The 25,049-nt window shown below is 39.5% G+C and overlaps 1 protein-coding gene across 2 annotated transcripts in view; it reads left to right on the plus strand.

Annotated features, from left to right (window-relative positions):
* The first annotated feature begins 970 nt into the window (after positions 1-970).
* SLC36A4 (solute carrier family 36 member 4) overlaps positions 971-25,049 on the plus strand; it is a 44,875-nt gene continuing 20,796 nt past the window's right edge. The window contains exons 1-8 of one of the 2 annotated variants that reach the window (XM_065936808.1): positions 971-1,099; positions 7,564-7,687; positions 9,153-9,243; positions 10,438-10,526; positions 11,530-11,625; positions 13,963-14,047; positions 18,825-19,052; positions 21,161-21,259. In XM_065936808.1, the coding sequence (XP_065792880.1) occupies positions 1,048-1,099; positions 7,564-7,687; positions 9,153-9,243; positions 10,438-10,526; positions 11,530-11,625; positions 13,963-14,047; positions 18,825-19,052; positions 21,161-21,259 (864 nt within the window). In that variant the 5' untranslated portion in view covers positions 971-1,047. Of the gene's footprint in view, positions 1,100-7,563; positions 7,688-9,152; positions 9,244-10,437; positions 10,527-11,529; positions 11,626-13,962; positions 14,048-18,824; positions 19,053-21,160; positions 21,260-25,049 lie in introns of those variants that run through there. The other variant, XM_065936809.1, reaches the window with a different exon arrangement.

Raw genomic sequence — 25,049 nt, forward strand, 5'->3', positions numbered from 1 at the left:
AAGTCCTTAAAGTGAAAATGACTAAAGGAAGTGCTTCTTGAGGGGACACTATAGCTCTAAACAGAGGCACAGAGAGATCAACAGCCAAGGAGTGGTCAGAACCTCAACACGGATGGGGCGAACGCCCTCCTACTTCGCATTCTTTAAGGTGCGTTATAGAATGATTGCTTGCGTTCTTGCTCAGTCCTGTCCTGTCAAATCTCTGCGACCCTATAGGCTTTAGCCCATCAGGCTCTTCTGTCCATGCGATTTTCGTGGCAAGAGTATGGAGTCGGTTGCCATTTCCTCCTCCAGGGGATCCTCTACGCAAGGATCAAACCTGTCTTGGCAGGTGGATTGTTTACCACGGAGCCACAGAATTCAGAAGGCTGTGTGTGTGTGTGTGTGTGTGTGTGTGTGTGGCTGAATCGTGTCTGACTGACTGCTTGAGATCCCATGGGCTGTAGTCTGCCAGGCTCTTCTGTCCATGGAATTTTCCAGACAAGAATTCAGAATGCTAAAGCCTTGCAAATACACGGGCTCCTCAAATTTAAGTTCGTAGTTATGTTTAAAGGCACCCTCGCCGCCCCCGCCTGGTGGCCCAGCTGGTAAAGAATCCGTCTGCAGTGCGGGAGACGTGGGTTCGATCCCTGGGTTGGGAAGATCCCCCGGAGAAGGGAAGGGCTCCCCACTCCAGTATTCTGCCCTGGAGAATTCCGTGGACTGTACAGTGCAGGGGGTCGCAGAATCGGACACGACTGAGCGCCTCTCCCTTCCCCGCCCCCGCGCCGTAAGGGCCAGGACTCCGCTCGCCCTGAGAGGTCCCCAGTTGCCCCCGAAGCGGCTCCGTCCCGGTGTCCCCGGCCGTCCTCAACTCGGGCTCCCCTCCCTCCGGCTCCCGGCCCCGGCGCTCGGCGCGGGCTCGGCCGGCCCACTGCCCAGTGCGCATGCTCGGCGGGCGGGCGGCAGGAGGCGGGCTGGTTCCGCCGGCGCCCTCGGCCTGCAGCCGGCCACGCAGCGGCGGGAGCGCGCGCCCCGGGGCGGCGGCGTCCTGGAGACCCCCGAGCGATGGAAGCGGCGGCGCCGGCGGCGGCCGAGGCGGCTGGGCGCGAGGAGCTCGGTGGGTGCGGCGTGGGCGCGGAGGCCCGGGGCTCGCCGTCGGCCTCGGCCCGGGGGTGCGGCGCCCCGCCGCGCTGCCCGCGGGTCGGGGTGCGCGGTGCTCGAGCCTCGGCGGGGTCGTCAGTGGGCTTCTTGCGGGGCGAGGCTCCTTGGGGGCGTGGGGCTGGCGTGGGTTCGAACGTGAGAGCAGCCAAGTCCACGGACACCAGGGCGGACCGAGGCCGCCGAGGGGACTGACTTTGGGGTCCGCACCTGCGCAGGAGAGCGCGCTCAGGCGGGGAGCCAGGCCTGCAGAGGGTGTCAGAGTGTGTGTGTGTGAGAGAGAGAGTGTGTGACAGTGTGCGTGTGTGTGTGAGTGATTCAGAGTGTGTGTGACAGTGTGCGTGTGTGTGTGAGTGATTCAGAGTGTGTGTGACAATGTGTATGTGACAGTGTGTGTGTGTGTATGTGACAGAATGTGTGACTGTGTGAGTGACAGTGTGTGATTGTGTGAGTGTGTGTGAGACAGTGTGAGAGTGTGTGTCACCGTGTGAGTGTGTGTCCGTGTGTGAGACTGTGTGTGTGTGTGTGTGTGAGACAGTGTGAGAGTGTGTGTCACCGTGTGAGAGTGTGTCCGTGTGTGAGACAGTGTGTGAGAGTGTGTGAGACAGTGTGAGAGTGTGTGTCACCGTGTGAGACTGTGTGTGAGTGTGAGGGTGTGTGTGTGTGAGACAGTGTGAGAGTGTGTGTCACCGTGTGAGAGTGTGTGTCCGTGTGTGAGACTGTGTGTGTGTGTGTGTGTGAGACAGTGTGAGAGTGTGTGTCACCGTGTGAGAGTGTGTCCGTGTGTGAGACACTGTGTGAGAGTGTGTGAGACAGTGTGAGAGTGTGTGTCACCGTGTGAGAATGTGTGTCCGTGTGTGAGACTGTGTGAGTGTGAGAGGGTGTGTGTGTGTGTGAGAGACATTGTGAATGTGTGTGACAGCGAGTGTGATTTTGTGAGTCAGTGTGTGTGTGTGTGTCTGAATCAGTGTGAGAGTGAGTGTGTGAGTGTGTGTGTGAGGTCGGGTGGCGTGCAGAGTGTACGTGTCAAAGGCAAACCACAGCCTGCGCTGTGACTCGCACTGTTTTTTTCCAGCGATGCTTTAAGGAAGTTGTCACAGATGGGCTTTTCAGAGGAGGCGCCAGGATCAGGAGCACTGGTGAATCCTTAGCTTACTCTCCGCCCCCTGGGTGTGGCCAGCGCGCTCAGATCAGATGCATACTAGCAGTTGACTGACTTGGCAAACTTTTGTTTCCCTACTTTCCTTTGATGTCTTATTTTGGCCACAGGGAACACACAACATTGTTTATGGTTTCCCGCTGTCAAAAGGAAAACAAAAGTAGAGATCGGAGTAGTAATATTGTTCCCCCCAGTTATAATCATCGTATTAAGAATATTTGTAATTCGTTGTTAAATCATTAAATGATTAAAAAAGAAGTTGAGGGAATTCCCTGGAGGTTGAGTGGTTAGGGCACCTCCCTTCCATTGCAGAGGGCACGGGTTCCAACCATAGGTCCAGGAGCTAAAATCCTGCCTGCGCCTTTAAAGAAATACTTTATTATAGTAAGAAGTAGACGTCCTGTAAACTGTGCACTTTGCAGTTGATTTCTTCAAGTCACAGTAATGGTAGAAATAAACATTGCGGTTTTGAATGTTTACTGTGTGTCAAGTAGTCTAAGTGCTTTTCCTACATTTTCTCTCCTTTAATTCTCACAATGATGGGTGAAGTAGGTGAAATTATTATTCCTATTTTATAGATTCAGTAGTTTTAAGCTCATCAATGGTAGTACCCAGATAGGAACCCAGGTTTATCTGTTCTAAATTCGTTAATAACCCAACCCAGTGAGGATGTCGGGAAATGTGTGTTCTCATGCATTACTGGTAAAAGCCCTGTAACATATTTCTCCTTAAAAATGCACATATTGTTTGACCCAGCATTTCTACTTCTAGAAATATGTCTCCAGGAAATGTCATGAAACATATCAACAGATGTTCATTACATCATTTATAAAAGAGAAAAGCTGGTGACTATTTAAATGTTCAGTTAAAGGAAATTGTTTAGGTAAATTGTGATATAGCTATATGGCCATATGCTGAATAGCCATTTAAAGTCACATGGGAAGATATTTGCCAGATATATTTTTACTAACTGAAAAAAGTTTCTAAATTATTTTGTTTAAGTTATGTCTGTTCATTAATTCAGGACATATTCGTTGAGCTTCTCTCATATGCTAGGCACTGCTTTAGGCATTTGGGATACATCTGTGAACAACACAGATCAGATCAAGATTCTTGCTCTCATGGAACTTACATTCTAGTAAGAGGAAGCAGACAGTAAACAGTAAGACTATTATCAGTTAATGTGTATGTGTATGCTCAGTTGCTCAGTTGTGTCGGACTCTTTGCGACTCCATGGACTTTAGCCCACTAGGCTTCTCCGTCCATGAAATTTTCCAAGCAAGATATTTTCCTGGAGTGCATTGCCAATAACCCCGGGGATCTTCCCAACCTGGGGATCGAACCTGAGTCTCTTGCATCTCCAGCATTGGCAGGCAGATTCTTTACCACTGCGCCATAATGATTACATTAGGCTAAAAGTGCTATGGAAAAAAAGAATAGAGTAAGAGAAATCAGGAATGAGAGTCAGGCTCGGCAGTTTATAGTATTTTATGAAGTGGCCTAAATGGGCTTTATTGAAACAATGGGATTTGAACAAAGACTTGACACAGGTTAGGGGATTAGTCAAGTGGATATCTGAAGACAGAATATTACAGAAAGAATAGCTGGAGTAATGACAGAAATAGCAAGAAGGGCCTGGAAGCTGAAGCAGAATGTTCAAGGTGGTGATAAAGCCAGATTATGTAGTGGTGTGGACATCCATGTAAAGCCTTTGGCTTTTCCTCTGAGAGAATAGGGAGCCAACACAAGGTTTCAGGAGAGGAGAGACATGATTTGACTAATTCTAAAGGATCACTCTTGCTGCTGTGTGAAGAATAGACTTAAGGGGGCAAAAGTAGAAGCAGGTTATTTCAGCAGTTCAGGAAACAGATGGACTTGTTCTTCACAGCAGTGTGGTAGCAGCGTGGAGAATGGAGAGTAACGGTCAGACTCTGGATATATAAAGCAGAACCAGAGTGATTTCCTGACAAGTTAGATGTGGAGTGATGGTGCAACAGAGGAGGCAAGGATAACTCCAGGGACCTGCGTGTCTGGAAGAATGAACTGCCATCATCTGAGATGTTGTGGTGGTTTTATAGTATGTCTACAAATTCTCTGATGCTTCTCTCTTCTAGAGAAGGAACTTAATTTCCTTCCCTTTGAATGTGGGCTGTATTTAGTGACTTGTTTCTAATGAATAGATTATGGTGGAAATGATGATGGAATTGTGGAAATGGTGGCAGTGACCCCAAAGCTGGGTCCTGAAAGGCATTGTGCTGTGCTCTGTCATTTGGATCAGTTCCTTGCAGGGAAGCCAGCTGCCGTGTTGTGAGGGTACTCAAGCAGCCATAAAGGGCCCATGTTTCATGGTACCGAGGCCTCCTGACATAGATAGCAAGTACCGATGGTTAAAGCTGGGCGGAGCAGGCTTGGTGGTGAAGGTCAGGAGTTTAGTTTGAGGCTTGCTAAGTTTGAGATGTCTGTTAGACATGAAAGTGCAGATGTTGAGTAGGCAATGGGATTTATGTCTAGAGTTAGTGAGAAGCCCGATCTGGAGATAAATATTTGGAAGTCATCAACATGTAGATAGTATTTAAAGCCGTAGGGCTGAATAAAAATAAACTGAAGTGAATTAACATGTTTGTTTATACTCTAAAATGTTGCCAGTGGTAGTTTCTAGGCAATGAGGTCATTTTAATTTAAAAAAATTTGCTTATCTTTATATTTTCTAATTTTCTACAGTGACCAAATATTATTTGATTTAAAAAAGAATTTTAAAAATTGGGTGGCTATGTGAAAAGCACTAGTAGAGTTGTTAAGATACAGGTTTCTTTGAGCTTAAGGTCCATATTTTATTTCAGAGCAAATAGGAACCTCTGGAAGATTTTGTGCTGTTCTCTGCCTCAGAGATGGATAAAATAGTTACTGTTCCTATGTTATGTATGGTAGTATATAGATTTAGGTGGCAACATTATGTTATTTTTTAAAAAGGATGCTTTTTACTTTATTTTAGTTTATCTATTGTCAAAGTATAAGTGACTTCTTTTGCTGTTATAAAAGTAAGTCAAGTTTGTTACTTTCTTCTTATTTTTTACATTTTCCAAAGAAAGAAAAAGGTACTCACGCTTTTGTTGTCTGTATATATCCTTGTTAACTTATTCACATTTTGTATTATTTCCTTTCTGTAATTTTTGTTTAACTTTTAAAACATCATTGCACTCATGCTGTGGTTATCTAATTTTTTCTTCCTCAGCAGTTGATATATTATCTCTGTTTTATTCAGACTTTGAAAGTCATAATTTAATGTCAGTGTCATAGTTTACAAAGTGGATGTACTCTAGTGAATTGATCGATTTCCTGATTGTTACACATTTAGGTTGTTTCCAAATTTTCAGCAAAAATTTTGTTTTGATTAACATCTTTGTGCAGAAATTCTTTTCTTCATATACTACATTTGCAGACGTGGGGTTACTCAGTGAAAAGGATAAATATTTTAAAGATTTCAATTCATATTGCTGAATGAATGTGATTGTTCTTTATTCTGATGATAACTGGAAATTTCAGGTTGATTTTAGGTTAGGAAATTGAGATTGAAAAGAGCATAAAAACCAAGCTAAAGAATCTTCCAGTATCTTAAAGCATAGCTTTATTCTTATGAAGACCTGTTGTACTGAGTTCCAGTTAGCACTAGGATAATGGCAGCTGCCTCAATCTTAATCTCTCCACCTATCCTCACCCGAAACCTGTTAATTCATCAAGATCACAAGAAAACACATTTATGAAATTATTCTTTTAGCATAAGAGACCAAGGATACCACAAACTTCAAATAATCTGTAGATAGAAAAATAAACAGAGAATTTCCAGCAGAGATCCTTTTGCTGCTGCAAACATGGAGAGTGGAGTCTCTGTGGAAAAGAGGAGAGGGAGCAGGAGGCTTGGAAGAAGCGCAGTGAAAATCTCCTTCAGAAAGGGAAAGTGTAAAGTGTGGTATATATTTATAATGGAGTACTACTCAGCCATAAAAAGAATGCCATTTGAACAACATGTATGGACTTGGAGGACATTATGCTAAGTGAAATAAGTCAGACAAATACTGTATGATATCACTTATATGTGGAATCTAAAAAATATACCAAAAATAAAAAACAAAAATAAAAAATATACCAAACTAGTGAATATAACAAAAAGGCCAACTCACAGAGGACAAAATAGTAGATACCAGTAGGGAAAGGGAAGCAGGGAGGGGCAATATAGGGTCAGAGTATTAAGAGGTACAAATTATTAGATATAGAAGCTATGTGTACAAATATAACATAGGGAATATAGCCAATATTTTATAGTAACTATAAATGGAGTATAACCTCTAAAAATTGTGAACCACTATATGTATACCTGTAACTTATGTAAGACTTTATTTTTTTGGGCTCCAAAATCACTGCAGATGGTGACTGCAGCCATGAAATTAAAAGATGCTTATACCTTGGAAGGAAAGTTATGACCAACCTAGACAGCATATTAAAAAGTAGAGACATTACTTTGCCAACAAAGGTCCGTCTGGTCAAGGCTATGGTTTTTCCAGCAGTCATGTATGGATGTGAGAGTTCGATGGTGAAGAAAGCTGAGCACCAAAGAATTGATGCTTTTGAATTGTGGTGTTGGAGAAGACTCTTGAGAGTCCCTTGGACTGCAAAGAGATCCAACCAGTGCATCCTGAAGGAGATAAGTCCTGGGTGTTCATTGGAAGGACTGATGCTGAGGCTGAAGCTGCAGTACTTTGGCCACCTCATGTGGAGAGTTGACTCATTGGAAAAGACCCTGATGTTGGGAAGGATTGGGGGCAGGAGGAGAAGGGGACGACAGAGGATGAGATGGCTGGATGGCATCACCGACTCGATGGGCATGAGTTTGAGTAAACTCCGGGAGTTGGTGATGGACAGGGAGGCCTGGCGTGCTGCAATTCATGGGGTTGCAAAGAGTTGGACACGACTGAGCGACTGGACTGAACTGAACTGAACTTGTGTAATATTGTATAACAATATTTAAAAGCTTTTAAATATAAAGATAGAAATATGATTGCCATTTATGTATGCAGTATGATTTGATGCTAACAAGAGATAAAAGTTCATTGGATTATTTCTTCACATTTTCCATACCATAATTCTATCATCATTTACTATAAACCTTATGGAGACAAACTAGAAAACGTGTTGCAGTGAATGCTTACTCTTTTCACTTTTGACTCAATTTTTAAAATGATGGTGAATTCCTTTTTTTCTTTTTTAAGATATGGATGTTATGAGGCCCTTAATAAACGAGCAGAATTTTGATGGGACATCAGATGACGAACAGGAGCAGGAGCTTCTGCCCGTTCAGAAGCATCACCAGCTTGATGATCAAGAGGGTATTTCGTGAGTAATTAGAGTTTAAATGTCTTTTTCTCTTTTATTCATTGTATATTTTGTAATCATCTTCTATAGACCAGGCACTGGATACTGCAGAAGTCACAAAGATGAGTAAGACATAGTCCCCACCCACAAGACATTTACAGTTTATTTGGAAAAGAAGAAAAATATCTAAATTACAGAGCACTGTATAGGAATCACTGCATGATGAAAGTGAAAGTCTCTCAGTGTTGTGGTGTCTGGCTTTTCGCCACCCCATGAACTATACAATCTATGGGATTCTCCAGGCCAGAATACTGAAATAGGTAGCCTTTCCCTTCTTCAGGGGATCTTCCCAACCCAGGGATCCAACCCAGGTCTTCTGCATTGCAGGTGGATTCTTTACCAGCTGAGCTACAAGGGAAGCCCAAGAATACTGCAGTGGGTAGCTTATCCCTTCTCCAGGGGATCTTCCTGACCCAGGAATCAAACTGGGATCTCCTGCATTGCAGGCAGATTCTTTACCAACTGAGCTACCAGAGAAGCCTCCTCACTACATGATAATGCATATAAATGCTATGAATCTTGAAAGAAGGGGGATTGGATTGGGAGGAATAGAATTTTCAGAGAAGGGGCTTCTGCAATGTTTAGAAATTAGACTCTGGAAAGTAGGCAGTAAACAGTTCTTTATGTCGAGTGAATGGTGTGAAACAAAGTCATGGTCTCAGGAAAGCAGTGGAATATTTTTAAAATCTTTTTTGTTATTTTGTTATCATTAATAGATTTGAGTAAGTTATTATTCTAATGATAATTTGACAGTTAAGCAAAGTAACATTTTTATTGACCAGAGAAGAATAGTATAAACTAATAAAAATTTTAATAAGCATTTTTTTTCAAAATTAAAAATTTGAACCCTTCTTCTTAGTTAGTGTTTTCTTGGCCAAGAGACTCTCCGAATGCCTCTTGGAATGCTTTCTTAGGTGAAATCCCTTGGGAGTTCATGATTATAAAAGCTGATTAGTATTTATCTTACTTGATGATATACACAGTTTTAGAAATTGTAATTTTTTCTTTAATTAACTTCCTCTGAGGTTGATAATCATAGATAAACTATGTTTAATGTCATGATTGCATAGTGCAATAAATTGCTATCTCACCATCTTAGCTGTATATAGTATTCAGCATTGTTCTGAATATCATAGCAGCAAAGAATCTTATGAGAAAATTGCCTTTATTACTTTAATATGTACAAAAATACTTTCATTTAACTCATTTAATCTCCATAATAACCCTCTGTATTCTGCTTTTAAAGCACAAAGGAAAGACTTGAACCAAATATAACTTTTGGCTCCTTCACCTTCTGGTTGAATGGAAATGTTAGTTTGATTCCTTGCCTAGATTAATTTTTAGTTCTCTTCTGATTCTAAAACCATGGTCATGTAATTTTAACAGCTTTTGTTCTAAAATGTTTATTACAACTTCTACTTTTCAGATTTGTACAAACTCTTATTCATCTTCTTAAAGGAAATATTGGAACTGGTCTTTTAGGACTTCCACTGGCAATAAAAAATGCAGGCATAGTGGTAAGACTCATCTTCGTAATCTCTAGCTAAAATACAGTTACCAGTTTTAATTTACAGCAAAAATTAGAGCAAGTTAACATCTAGCCTAGTCAAATATAACATGATCAGGTGACAACTAGATAATTGTTTAGCTATTGTTGTTAAAATTATATGAACATGATAATATCTAACTAAAAATGAGAATTAATTACTCTTTTCATTTCTACCGAATTACTTGTTTACAATATTTGACAGATCCTAAATCAATATCTGATTTTTCCAGGTATGGTTAGATATTTTTAGTCTTTTGGATTTTCAGGAATTTAAATAATACATTCATAGCAACAGATATATTTATAGAGTATTAGTATTGGTGAAATTTTATAGTTTTTTAGATTCCAAATAAAATACAAGTTTTCAGGTTTTAAGAATAATAGTTAAAAAAAAGAATAACAATATCTTTTGAAAACAAATATTCAAAGAGTTTGCTGGAACCAATTATTGTAATTATAGAGAATCCTGATAGGGGAGAATTCAGTATTTAACATTTTTTAACTGATGAATTTTCTTAAGAAGAGTTTTAACTATCATATTGGACTTTGTCCATCCTAATTTAGAGAAACTGAAAAATTTCTGATTATAAAAATAACTTTGGTGATATTTTGTCTGTCAGTAACCTTGTGCATCACTTTAATTTTAGTAAATGAGTACTTGAAATTTTTATGTGCCACTTTTTCAAATAGCTATTTTCTAGGCACAGTTTTTCAGGTGTGATTCTCAACAAGCAATGTACAGAAGAAGTAGATTGCCTACAATCCCAGATGATACAGTGCTTTTTAGTAACTTAGATAATGTTTTATGGTTCTGTATACTTTTACTGGTGGGATACCAGTTGTCACAGACTTGCCATCTGATGTTAAATATCATGCTGTATTCTATTCTATTGTGTTGCGTGTCTATAGTCTACATTCATAGGTTTGGATAGTCAAGTTGATAAGAGCTAATCACATATGGTTGTCTTAAATACTACTGAATTCTTTCTGTATCAAGTCCATTAATTTCTATTATGCAAATGATTCTTTAATCATTTTGTCTAACAAATATTTGTTATTGAAAATTTGTCAGGGACAACTAATAGTCTGTTATTTCATTGTTTATAAGGTAATTTAATTTTTATTAAACTTAAATATTTTAAAACTTATGTTTTCCCCACAGCTTGGACCAATCAGCCTTGTATTTATAGGAATTATTTCTGTTCACTGTATGCACATTTTGGTACGTTGCAGTCACTTTCTATGTCAGAGGTAAATGTGGATTTGTTAAGTCTATTAAATTTATTTTAAAGCCATATAGTTTTTAAAGGATAAGATAGTCTTATATTTCTGTTGTGCTTTGCAACTAGACATTGTGTTGCCTATAGTCTGTTACATAGACAATTCTAAGAGAATGATTATGGAAAAAGGTAGCATTTCGTATGATTGAAATCTGGTCAGCATAAACATACTTCTTTTAAAAGTAGTGAAATCGAATTTTTTTTAATATAGTGTAAATGAAAAAAATCAGGGAAGATACATGGGGCAAAAGGAGGCAGCAGGGCTACTTTTAGTTAAAATAATGGTCATTTTGTCACTGATTTCATTTTGGGTGTAAGGCCTTTTATGCTCTTTGCTGATATATGGGTTGGTAGATAGTAAAATAATATTCTGTTTTATTTTTGTGTCAAAATGTTTCTATTGGATAGTGAGCCAACTTTTAAACACACATTGTCTATTCTGGCAAACTAATATTCTAACTTTAACTCACTTTTGTTGTTGCTAAATGTTCTTAAAACTTTAGGCAGGTCATTTATGATCTTTAAATAACACTGTATACTTGAAAAAATAGAAGAGAGAACGTGGCTATTATGATGACTAAATAGGGTAATTTATGTGACAATATATTATAAAGCCCTATATGGGTTTTTTGAAATAATGCTGTTATAAGAATGGAATAATTTAGGCATGAACAGTGTAGTTGATGTTTTTAGATAATTGAAGTATTTAAATCAGTGAAACACAAATATTATGTTATATGAATTCAACAAATATATAAACTTTAACAGTGGGTTAAAAACTAATATATTGGTTAAAAAGATATATAAAAACTTTAAATTTCATGAGATGACTTTTAGAAATATGCAAATCTCCAAATTTCAAAAACTCCTCTGTCAGTGTATAGTCCATTTATTGATGTTCTTTTCAAGAAATGGATTTATGGAACAATTAAAATTTTTTCTTTTTCATATGCATGTATGTCATTAAATTTCAGGTTTAAAAAGTCAACATTAGGGTATAGTGACACTGTGAGTTTTGCTATGGAAGTAAGTCCTTGGAGTTGTCTGCAGAAGCAAACAGCATGGGGACGGTAAGTACTTGTTATGTTATTAATATCTAGTTATCAATATAGGTATTTTAGTCTGATAAAGTACATTAATAGAAGAATAATAAAGTTGGGGGGAGACATAAGTTTTAGAGTTAAATGGACTTGGGTTCAAATTTCAGCTCTCTCATTTTACAAATTTATGATCTGGGTCAAAGAATTTTTATTTTCTTTGAGTTTTTTCACTATCAAGTGAGTTTACAATCATACTTCACAGAATTATAATGATAGTTGAAATAAAATGATATTTATAAAGCGCCTAGCTAACCTATGACATAGTCATGTTTGATAGTTTTTAAGTAAAGGAAGAAAAACAAGAAAAATGTTGCAATCTCTATTTCAAATAAAATTGTAGTGTTTAGCCCATACTCATAAGACATCTGAAGTATGTATTTTAATATAATGTTTTTATTATTGTGTAGTTTAAATGTAACATGGCTTATCAAAATCAGGTGAATTCAGGACTGGAAATAAGCATAGGCAGTTTACAGCATGCTAACCAGGATACAAATAATGTGTGTGGTGGAAGTTAAAAGAAGGAAAAGGATGGTATTAGTAGAGTTGTTTATGGTTTGATTTTCAGGAAGTTAGATGTGTCTGTGAGCTGCTCAGAGTTTCTGGCCTGATAGACTGTGCGGGAGAAGGGAGGAAGCAAGCCCAGTGCCCTGGGGATTGCCTGCAGGACCCCATCTTCCTCCTCCTCCTGCCAGTCTAAAGGCAGCTTTGTCTGCTTTTCCTGTCTAAAAGAATGGCTTTCAGACAGAAGCAACTGGGATAATTGTTGGTAAAGGGTACTAAAATTAGAGGTGAGTGAAGAGATCTTAAAGAAATACTTAAATGTAATTCACCAGAGAGAAGAAATTTGAATTCATTTCAAGGTACCAAGATTACTTGCACATGAGATCCCTGAAGAACCGTGAAGAAAGAGAGTTATGGCAAGAATGAAAGCAGGCAAGGGCCCTTCCAGCTTCACACTGGAGGAGGAGGGTTTGTTGACTTTTAGATTAGACTGCTTGATAGCTTGACACTAATGGTCAAACAAGAGACTTATATAATGAGTTAGTAAGTGCAAGCTCATTGTTCCCAGAGCAATAGGCAGACGTGTGGACTGTATACTAACAATACGTAGGCAGACTTTTAACTTGATTATAATCATACCCAAATAACGCTAATTTGGCCAGTGATTTCCCTTCCCCACTTCCGTACTCGCTGTGTTATGTGGCTTGAATTGTTTAGAGTATCTAAAAAACTGCACAGAGCTAAATCTCTGGTAGAATGATAAGGGCCATACCCCCAGTCCTTTCCCATTTCCTATTTTTATTAGTGATTTGGATGGTAGGGAATATGCTTATCCTGTTTGCTGGGAAATATACTAGGTTGGTCTGAAAAAGATCTTGAGAAACAGGAGAGATGGGCTTACTCTAATTGATGAAATGTTTTCATGAAATCACTTTATAGATAGATACTCTTATTAATCTGTTGAATTTCAGAAGTAAATAATGGGAAAATTGGGAACTTTTAAGTATTATAACTTTTTTTGCTCAATAATGTGTCTAGTGATATGCAGATCATAAATATGTGCTCTTTGTAGAAAATAAATATTTTAAGCAAATAGAAAAAAGTGGAAGCAGTGACAGATTTTATTTTCTTGTGCTCCAAAATCACTGCAGATGGTGACTGCAGCCATGAAATTAAATGATAGTTGCTCCTTGGAAGAAAAGCTATGACAAATCTAGACAGCATATTAAAATGCAGAGACATCACTTTGCTGACAAAGTCCATATAGTCAAAGCTGTGGTTTTTCTAGTAGTTGTGTCTGGATGTGAGAGTTGGACCATAAAGAAGGCTGAGCAGCAAAGAATTGATGCTTTCGAATTGTGGTGTTGGAGAAGACTCTTGAGAGTCCCTTGGACTGCAGGGACATCAAACCAGTCAATCCTAAAGGAAATCAGTCCTGAATGTTCGTTGGAAGGACTGATGCTAAAGCTCCAATACTTTGACCACCTGCTGTGAAGAGCCTGTTCTTTGGAAAAAAAACCCTGATACTGGGAAAGATTGAAGGCTAAAGGAGAAGGGGGTGGCAGAGGATGAGATGGTTAGATAGCTCACTAACTCAGTGGACATGAATTTGAACAAACTCAGGAAGATAGTGAAGGTCAGGGGAGCCTAGTGTGCCACAGTCCATGGGGTTGCAAAGCATTGGATGTGACTTAGCAATTGAACAACAACAACATGAAATGTTTTAAAATAGTGAAAAGGGAAAAAATACATTGACATATCTTCAGCTCTTACTAATGCTTGTTTGTGGGTATCCCTTTTTAGGAATGTGGTTGACTTTTTTCTGGTGATAACACAGCTGGGATTCTGTAGTGTGTATATTGTCTTCTTAGCTGAAAATGTGAAACAAGTAAGTGTTTTCCTCCAGTTTTTGACATCATTTTCTTATGGCATCATATTTAGATATGGCATCAAACATAGGTGGTTTGCAGTCTTGGTAGAGACTGTCAGTTTGAACAAACATGCAAAGCACTGAAATAAAAAAAAAGCTCTCCTTTTAGCACAGTGCCAAAATGCGTTTCTTTATGTGCTTTAACTGATAGTTGGCCTGTATTATTCTTACTTTACCCTCTGTTTTTATTTAGTTATTTTAATCAATAACTTTTATTAATCATCCACATGTGCATGGTACAATAGTAGGCATTACTCAGTAATCTGGAGTACTTCTCTTGTAGATTTTAATGCAAAGTCATGTGAATATGTGTTCTACAGAATCTGTATGTATATATCTAGTATATATTTGGGCTTCCCTTGTGGCTCGGCTGGTAAAGAATCTGTCTGCAATGCAGGAGACCCGGGTTCGATCCCTGGGTTGGGAAGATCCCCTGGAGAAGGGAATGGCTACCCACTCCAGTATTCTGGCCTGGAGAATTCCATGGACTGTATAGTCCCTGGGGTCACAAAGAGTCGGACATGACTGAGTGACTTTCACTTTCACTTTCAAGTATATATTTGACTCACTTTTCTAAGTATAAGATAACTTCATTTTATATTTAGACCAAGATTTGGCAACCATTTTTTATAAAAGTCTACATAGTAAGTATTTTCAGTTTTGCAGGCCATATGATCTCTGTCTCAACTCAGCCATAGACAATAATACATTATATGTGGCTGTATTCCTATAAAATTTTATTTGCAAAAATAGATGGTAGGTTTTGGTCTGGGGGCCATAGTTTGATAAAGCCCTCCTCTTAGATTTTTAATGGTGGAAAGGGTCACTGAGTCTTTCTTTTATAAATAACAGAGTTGATGCTTTTATCAGCATTATTCATCATTGATGATATGCTTTTGATTTTACAAGTATTTAATTCTTCAAGTCATATAGTTTTAGGATTACTGACTCAGTTAAGAGGCTATTTTATGTCAAGATAAGATATCCCATTTTGGCAGTCATTTACATAGAGTATAATGGAAGTGGTGCCTTTCTAGGATTGTGCAGCATGGTAGTATTGTATCTTTTCTATCATCCTTAAGAGAGCTACCAACATGCTTGGCTTAAAGTTATAGATAATGCTCATAATGCTTTATGATCCTATATTTATAAACTGTGATACATATCCTCTAGTTTTTGCAACTGCACTGTAATATAAGTATTATGCTCATTTTATGAATGAGGATACAGAGTCTCACAGAGCATGAGCAGTGTGCCCCAGGTCATGTGAATTAGGCAGAGACCTAAATACCTCATACAGCTGCCACACTACTGTTCTTCCTAGGGCAGGACATTGACTTTACTTGTGAGTGTGTGTATGACACAGACTATATAAGTACATAAAATACATATCTGTAAGCTCAGGGTTGGTGACTTTCTCCTACGAAATGTTATCAGTTGCCTCCAGTGTTGAATGGAAGAATTTAACTCATTTGCACATATCATAAGGCGAGGTAGAAAAAGTGACTCTCTGGAAGGTAAGGAGAAGCTTGCAGTTGATAGAAAGGTGAAAGTTCTTTTGCAGCCAAAAAAGCAATATGGAAAAAGACATTGAGGCAGATGTGAGAAAAGTTGAAAGCAGTGTTAAGCACCTCATCTTAGCATCGCAGACAGATGATCACTGAAACAGCATCATCAGAGGTTGCCCCTCTCTGCAAAAGTGTCCTCACATTTGAGAGCAGTCCCCAATAAAAGACACACAGGTTGATTAAACTGTACTAATTGCTACTACTTTTACAGTTAAAACTGTAAGGTTATTACCACCTTTATCTGCCTAAAACTGAAGGTTCAGTATTACATCGAACCAAAGAATTAGAGTTTAGTTCCCATGCAGAGTTGTGCGTCTCTTGTTCTGTAGCTGCTGCATGGCTGTGGTCCCGTTAAGCCACTGTGGACAGTTGGCAGGGGTGAGGTGCTGTGGCGCTTCCAGTGATGCTGGCCCATCGTGGTTATAGTAGCTTCTTGCTGATCTCTCGTTAAAATGCTCAAGAAAATGTCAGGTAGACAAAATAGTGTATGTGGGTATGAAGAATAGGGAAAGGCTGTTACATTCACAGGAAAAAAATGTTGTGATAACCAAAGACCATGGACTTCAGAGTCAGAAGATCTGAATGCAGGTGCATGCTCTCAGTTTTAACTTACACTTTGGGTAAGACCCTCTTATTCCTGGTCAAGCCTCGATTTCCTTATTTGTAAAATAGGAACAATAGCAAAATCTCCCCATGTTCCTCATAACCTTATTGTGAGGCTCAGCTGGTGAAAGGTTTGTGAAAGCCTTTATACAATGCATTATGCATTTTATATGCAGTGTGCAAATGTAGCATATTATAGCTTTAATTCTGCATTTTAGCTTTGCTGAAGAACATCATCTGCCTTTGGAATTTTAACCATTAAATCACTGAATTGAAAAGTTAATAAATTGTAGAATTTAGTAAATTTGAGCTCTACATGGAAGCAACTGAATTTAGTAATTTTATCTTATAATATTTATTTCAGTGTTTTGCATTTTGGTAAACTTGTGAGAGCGTAGGAAGCCCTATTAGATAGCCAGTCTCTGTCTCTAGAGGGCACCGAAGGACTCAAATGTTTACCTGAATCTTGCTCTGGGTATGTATCGATACTTTTACTTTATTTTTCAATCTCGAGAATTTCCTGTAACAGTCTTTCTGCCAAAGAATACTAAATTATTGTGAGAGGTTTGTGGTAGAATTGATGTGAAATTCCCAAGCACCTAACAACTCAAGCAGTCCTTTGTAAAACTGGTTATATGACTACTTTTCTGTTGCCAGGAATCCCTGATAAAGCTTAACTCTGATCATGGCCTCATCTTGATTATGGGAAGTACTTCTTTGAATACCTGTACTTCAGAAGTATTTGGCTGTAAATAATTTGATGACAGAGAAAATCGGGTCAACAAATAAAATATCTTCTTAAAAGCCAAGTGATGTAAACAATCAATTTGCTTTAATTTCAAGTTATAGAAGATAAAATAGAAAGTTTTAATGGCCAATTATAAAATAAATGAGAGCTGTGCATTTCTTAAATGGCACATGGCATAACCTGAGAGTCTGTTAGTTCAGTATGAGTTATAAGTTGCCAATATAACTTAAAACTAGTAGGTATATTCCCTGTAATTTAAGATGATATGTACATTTGTCGTGACACTAAACATTACTTACTGTGGATAAGGGTAAAATTAACCCCCTGGATTATTAATCATGTCAGGATTTTGTTCTGTACTTCTGACTTGTTGGCCTCCTGGTCCTGTATTTTGGGGGAGAGAGAGCGATGTCATGGAAGGGACCGGGGGCTCCTTGGGCAGGCCCTCTTTGAGGCTTGCAGCGTTTTGATGAGGTGAACATGTACCTGTCACACACTAGATTCTTGGGTCTCAGACCTGGGTTTGAATCCTAGAACCACCACTTACTGGCTTGATATTACATAGATTTTTCTTTCTTACTCTCCCTAAACCTCAGTTTCTCAACTATAAAATGGAAATTAATATTACCACCCACCTCAGAGAGTTGTTTTGAGGATTAAATGAGATGTTGCATATAAAGTATTTAGTTCAGTACTTGACACAGTGTATATAAATCATAATTTTCTTTATATTTCTCCTTCATGAGTATAAGTTGAATGAAGTTTTTTCCTCCACTCTTCCTTATTCTCCTGGTAATAGGTTCATGAAGGGTTCCTGGAGAGTGAAGTTCGGTACCTGACACATAGAAAGTACTCAGAAAATACTTGCTATTATTATTATAGGTTTTGGTTCTTAATTTATATATCCAGAGACGATGATGTCATTATGTTCAAAGGAGGGTACAGTGTTTGGGACAGATAGATTTTCATTGATATTTTTATTTTAGTATGATCTGCCTCTGCTGTGAGTTTTTAAGATTATTTTTAAAGTCCTCTATAATTTCACTTCTATTTTTGTAAGTTGGACTATTTGATTAATTGAATCAGGGATAATTTTTAATATATGGAGCCTATAGATTATGAAATCTCTTTTGGAAGCTAAATATTGGTTTATAGAAGTAGCTGAATAAATTTTGAGGTAAAGTTGGTTTATCTTATAGAAGCTTTTTGCTCTGACAAAACTTTATTGTCTAGCATGCAGAAGATAACTGATTTTTAATAAATATATATTGACAGTGATACTAATTCATCAACAGTTGCTTTATAGAATACCTTTAAAATTGGGCTTTGATTTCTGAGTTTCATTTGGACTACTGTACATTTTTAAAAGGCATTTTTGAGATTGTTTTCTGCTTTGAAAAAACTGTTTTTTCAAAACTACCCCATGGCCAGTGGCCATTCTAGACAAGCATACTTCTACTTTTGATTATTTCAGAAGCAGATTGAGCCTTTGCAGGTAGCACAAGCATCACGGTTACAAAGCTTCAAAATGGATTAGCAAGTCTGTCCTCATAAGTTTCTAGTGAATTTGTTTTCACAGTATAATAAAGTTATTTTGCAAAGAAGACTATTCTATTTTAATTATCCTTTATATATATACATATATATATATTTCTAGGTTGCTAGATTATCTTGAAACTATGTTTTATTTATTGCAAAGGAATTTATCATAGAGTGTACATAGATCATTGTTTTCTTTATATTTATCCTTCATGCTTATAAGTTAATGGAAGTTTTTGTCTCCCCTCTTCCTTATCCTCCTGGTAATCCTGTATAGGTTCATGAAGGGTTCCTGGAGAGTAAAGTGTTTGTTTTGAATAGTACCAATTCATCAAGTCCATGTGAGAGAAGAAGTATTGACCTAAGGATATACATGCTTTGCTTTCTTCCATTTTTAATTCTTTTGGTCTTCATTCGTGAGCTCAAGAATCTGTTTGTGCTTTCATTCCTTGCCAATATATCCATGGCTGTCAGTCTTGTGATAATTTATCAGTACGTTGTTAGGGTAAGTATAACATGTTTTTAACTGTGTTGTATGTTTTTTAACAAGTAAACATTTATTATTATTATTTTTTTTACTTTAGAGGTAAAAGTGATGATAAGTAAAGACCCTACTTCATCTGTGTCACCTAGGAGATAAACAGGTTTCCTTTTGGGGGATACTGCTTAGCTGAAGAAGTATATGGCATAGAGGATGAAAGCGTAGGCTTTGTAGTCATATCTGGTTTTGAATCTTGGTTAGTATGCTTCTGAGCTGTATGGCATTGCCTCAGAATGTAGTAATGCCTGCCCTGCTAGAGTTGTGAGATGCAGGAGCCTGCCTTAGTACACTGCCTCAATGAAACAAAGATCTCAACAGTGTCTTGTTTATTCCTTTAAGACTTAAACCAGTCACAGGAGATGGGAGTCTAGATGTGATGTTATGATTTTCTCTCACGCCTGAAGCTTTATTTGCCGCCACCGCTTCAGCTCACTGCCACTACCCTGGGCTCTAATCTCTTTCTGCAGTAACGGCAACTGAGTTCATCATCAGTAGTCTGGAGATACTTAACTCAGTTTCCTTAAAATAATCTGTTGAGAAGATTCAGGGGATCTGCAAATCCCTTAAAATTATTTATAAGATTTAGTGTTTCTGTTTCTATATATGCATTTTTCACTGAGCAGCTGTACAGCTCTCATCTCTCACTGGGGCCAATGACTCAAAAAAGGTGGAGAATAAATTATCATAAATCTTTGACTCAGTTCAGTTGCTCAGTCATGTCTGACTCTGCGACCCCATGAACTGCAACACGCCAGGCCTCGCTGTCCATTGCCAACTCCCAGAGTTTACTCAAACTCATGTCCATTGCGTCAGTGATGCCATCAAGCCATCTTATGCTCTGTCATCCCCTTCTCCTCCTGCCCTCAATCTTTCCCAGCATCAGGGTCTTTTCAAATGATCAGCTCTTCCCATTAGATGGTCAAAGTATTGGAGTTTCAGCTTCAGCATCAGTCCTTCCAGTGAATATTCAGGATTGATCTCCTTTAGGATGGACTGGTATGATCTCCTTGCAGTCCAAGGGACTCTCAAGAGTGTCTTCTCCAACACCACAGTTCAAGAGCATCAGTTCTTCAGCACTCAGATTTGTTTATGATCCAACTCACATCCACACATGACTACTGGAAAAACCACAGCTTTGACTAGGTGGCGGACCTTTGTTGGCAAAGTATGTCTCTGCTTTGTAATATGCTGTCTAGGTTGGTCATAGCTTTTCTTCCAAGGAGCAAGCATCTTTTATTTCATGGCTGCTGTCACCATCTGCAGTGACTTTGGAGCCCGGAAAATAAAGGTTTGCTAGACCTCTCTTATTTCCCCAATTAGTCCTGTGCTGTCACACTTCAGTGTCTTTGTCCGTCCCTTTCGTCGGCCTCGGTTCCACTTCCAGTCTGATAAAGCAGAGAACACAGGGTGGTGAGGAGTCTTGGGGCAGCTGGAAGAAGTAGCCACTTTGGACCCAGACATCGTGAACAAGATGTGCAGATTGTGAGTTCCCAGATAGTGAGGGTTGGAACAAGGCCGAATGAGCCAGAGTCGAGGCTTGTGCACGAATAGTAAGGGTGATGGCAATTGTCAGGTCGAAGAGTGAAACCCTAAGCAGGAGCTGGGGAGCCACGCAGGGCCATGCGGTGGGAAGCCAGAGCTGGGGAGATCTTAGAAGCCAAAAGCGCAGTGAGAGTAGAGTGGGGATGAGTTCCACTGGACACTGTCAGCAGTGGTTGATAATGACTCTATGGCTCTCAGCCCAGATGTTGATATGCTTGCATGCTTCCCGTTGTGGCAGGAGCCATGCCCAGTGAGAACAGCCTGGGACTTACAGGTGAAAGCAGGTAACCAGGAGCATTTAGCTCAGCTGGAACATGTGGGCTCGAGGGAGACAATTGCTTCTGGCAGTAAAATCCTAACAGCTTGGCAACACTGAACATAGTATGCTTAAACTTTTTAGTGAAAGAATTATTCACATTTATAATCCACGTTTGCTAGTGTGAAGCTCATAAGCATATGATTTCACTCTTCTGCTTTAAATTGTTTCAAACAAGTACGTAACTTATCTTATTTTTTCTTTATTTCTCCAGAATATGCCAGATCCCCACAACCTTCCAATAGTGGCTGGTTGGAAAAAATACCCCCTCTTTTTTGGTACTGCTGTATTTGCTTTTGAAGGCATTGGAGTGGTAAGGATTTAATTCTTCATTATTATTTTTTAAAATCTTAAGTCAACAGAGAGATTTACTTACATTTAAAAGTACATGGTTTTCTTTCCTGTTTCTGTTTATTTATGTTTGTTTATATTTTTTTATTCCTAGAAAATGATTTGCATTTTGGCATGATAATGTTGAATTATGGTTTAGTTCCTCTACTAACCAGGAGTTTCATCCATGTTCTATATTAGATCGTTTTCTTAATGTGTAAAATGAGAGCATTAGAATAGATGATTTTTAATATTTTGTTGTGAAAATTTTCAAACCTATATAGTGTGATGAACTCCTCTGTAAGCGTCACCCAGCTTCGAAAACCATTAACTCATGGTTAATTTTGTCTGATCTATATTCTCTCTACTCTGTCAAGTCTGGGTTATATTTAGACAGATCCCAAACATCATATCTTAAAGACTAGATGATTAGAAATGAATTGAAATTGTTATAAAGTTTACTGTTACATAAGAAGAGTCAAACATAAATTCTTTTTAGATTTATGCATATCATATTTGTTTTGTGAAATGATCTTATCATGAAGCTAATACCAAGAGAAACCAACATTGTGCAGATTCTGAGATCCTAAATATTTCCATTCAAGATGCTTCAAGTTCAGGGAACTGAACTTGTGGCCTAGTGGTTAAGACACTGAACTTCCAGTTCAGGGGGTGTGGATTCGGTCCCCGGTTGGGGAGATAAGATGCCAAATGCCGTGCGGTGTGGCTAAAAAATTAAGCAAAAAAAAGACGCTTCCCGTTCACTGAAAGCCCAGAATGTATATGTAGATTTGGGCAAAATAGAATATTGCTGTTTGTGTGCTCAGTCAGTCAGTCATGTCCAACTCTTTGTGACCCCGTGGACTGTGACCTGCCAGGCTCCTCTGTCCATGGAATTTTTCAGTCAAGAGCACTGGACTGGGTTGCCATTTCCTACTCCAGGGGATCTTCTCAACCCCAGAGATCAAACCTGCATCCCTTGTGTTTGCTGCGTTGGCAGGTGGATTCTTTGACACTGTGCCAGCTAGGAAGCCCCCATACTACATTTGATCTTGGTCAAAAGACCATGTCTTTTTGTCTTTTGATGCTGTTCATGGGATTCTCAGGGCAAGAATACTGAAGTGGTCTGCCATTCCCTTTTCCCTGGTCTGGACCAGTGACCCAGACCCTGATGCTGGAAAAGATTGAGGGCAGGAGGAGAAGGGGACAACAGAGGATGAGATGGTTGGATGGCATCACTGACTCAATGGATGTGAGTTTGAGCAAACTCAGGGAGATAGTGAAGGACAGAGGAGCCTGGCATGCTACAGCCCATGGTGTCACAAAGAGTCAGACATGACTCAGCAACTGAACAGCAAAAGGCCATAGCTTATGTTTCATCGTCTGATGGTTGGGTGCGGGAGCAGAACCGCTGATAAACATCTGTATGAACCACAGACAAAGCAGAACTGAGACAGTTCTCTGCGATTTTAGTTGGCTTTCTGCTGAGTTCTCCTTTACAGAATTCTTCCTAGTTCTTAGAGGTTCCATTTATCCCTGTTAGAGACATAATTGTAGATTTTCATTTCTGCTTTAGCTAGTAAGCCGTAGTTAGCTATTGGACATTTCCACTTAAGTGTTGTTCCTCTGATATCTCAGATTCAACAACTCTGAATATAAATAAAACCAGTTTCATTTTCTCATTTCTCTGTTTCTTTTAGTTTGACTTTTGGTTGCTCAAACTTGCAACACTGGAGTATTTCTTTTCACTGTGTCCCTAGTTTCCCCATTCCAGTCAGCAGTTAGGATGTGTTGAGCCTTCTCTTTGTACTTCCCCAGATCAGCTCCGTAAATGAGGTTATGTGTGAAACAGACAATGCTGCTGAACGCACGTGGGACCTCCGTAGTGTCCGTTTCGTTCCCTTCCTCCTTTCCTAGGTGCACTGGCACATCCCTGACTTTAGCTTCTCCTTTGAGTCTGAGTTTTCTCTGGAGCACACGACTTGGGTACTCTTCTCTTTTCTGTTAATCACTCATAGTTTTCACATGGACCTACCTACCTCACCTCAAAAGTGGAGATAACTTTAGTTATTATCTCATGAGGTTATTGTGAGATACTACATGCAAAGCTTTTACAAAAGCACCTGGCACATTGTAAACACTCAGTAAATACCTGTCATTATTACTTAGTGTCTTTTACTGTATGGTCAAATTTGTAAGCCCAAAACCTCCAAATATTTGCCTACAGATTTAACTTTTAAATTGGCCTTTTTTAAAAAGGGCTCCCTCCTCCCCACCCTCATAATGTAAGTACTGATTCATGTCACTGGGGCTTCCCTGGTGGCTCAGATGGTAAGGAATCCACCTGCAATGCGGGACACCTGGGTTCCATCCCTGGCTCAGGAAGATCCCCTGGAGAAGGGAAAGGCTACCCACTCCAGTATTCTGGCCTGGAGTATTCCATGGACAGAGGACTCCACAGGGTCACAAAGAGTCGGATGCGACTGAGCGACTTTCACACTTCACACGTTCATCTCTTTAAATTGACAGACAACAGGTACAGATGGATAGATAGAGAAACAGTTGTAGACATGTGTGTACTTGGGTCAGTATGCGTACGTGTATCTACTAACTCTGTCTGCGGAGAGAGCTGAAAGCAATGGCACCCAGGAGCACTGAGCCCTTAGTGCCCAGATCTTGAGTTCTAAATCTGAAGTTCTTTGGAGAAATGACTGATTACAGGACAGAAGCAAGGAAATTCAAGGTGTGTCTGGAGCATATTGTACTGCCAGAGAGTATGTTTGTGTCTGTGTGTGTATTTGAGTTGTTCAGTTGTGTCTGACTCTTTGCAACCCCATGGACTGTAGCCTGCCAGGCTCCTGTGTCCATGGAGATTTCCAGGCAAGAATATTGGAGTGGGTTGCCATTTCCTTCTCCAGGGGATCTTCCTGACCCAGAGATTGAACCTGCATCTCTTACATCTACTGCATTGGTAGACAGGTTCTTTACCCAGTAGTGCCAGCTGGGAAGCCCTGCCAGAAAGTATGGAAGTGCTCAAAAAGCAAAAGAATAGGTGTACGTCAAAAGGACAAAGGAGCTTACCTGATGGAATTCATGATGACTGGAGCTGGAATGATAGTAGTAACAAAATAAACAGTAGTGTTTCAGTTTCGTACGCAAAACTGTAAAACAAATATATACGAATCCCTACGAATACAAATATGTGATTAAATAGATAAGCGCATAGGGCAGATTTCCAAATAGCTTATGTAGATACTATCCTCGAGGAGCTGTCACTTAATCCCCCCCGTCCCTGGAGTGCGGGCTGCCTGTAGTGATTACTTCCAATGAATGGAGTATGAGGAGGAGGAAGGAAAGAGCTTTATAAGCAGAACTTTCCGGGCAAACACTGCCTTAGCCAGGTGATCAAAATGAACTCCACCAGAGCTAAGTCATGTTGATGGCATGTGTGACAGGAAGGGCATCACACTTCCGTGGTGTACTTTTCCAAGACTTATAATCCCAATCTAGTCAGGAAGAAAACATCAGACAATTAATAGAGGGGCAGTGTGCCAAATACATAGCCAGGCTCCTCAAAGCTGTCAAGGTGATAAACAATAAGGAAGGATCAACACACTGCCCCGGACCAGAGGAGACCAAGGACACCCGATGGCAAAGAGCAAGGCGCTGTCCTGTCCAGGACCCTGGAGCAGGAAAAGGACGTTTGCGGGAAAACTGGTGAAATCCAAGTAGAAGTTTGGAGTTTAACTGTAATGTCCCAATATTGGTTCTTA

This window comes from Muntiacus reevesi, chromosome 5, assembly GCF_963930625.1.
Source record: "Muntiacus reevesi chromosome 5, mMunRee1.1, whole genome shotgun sequence".
In the NCBI taxonomy this organism is placed as follows: domain Eukaryota; kingdom Metazoa; phylum Chordata; class Mammalia; order Artiodactyla; family Cervidae; genus Muntiacus; species Muntiacus reevesi.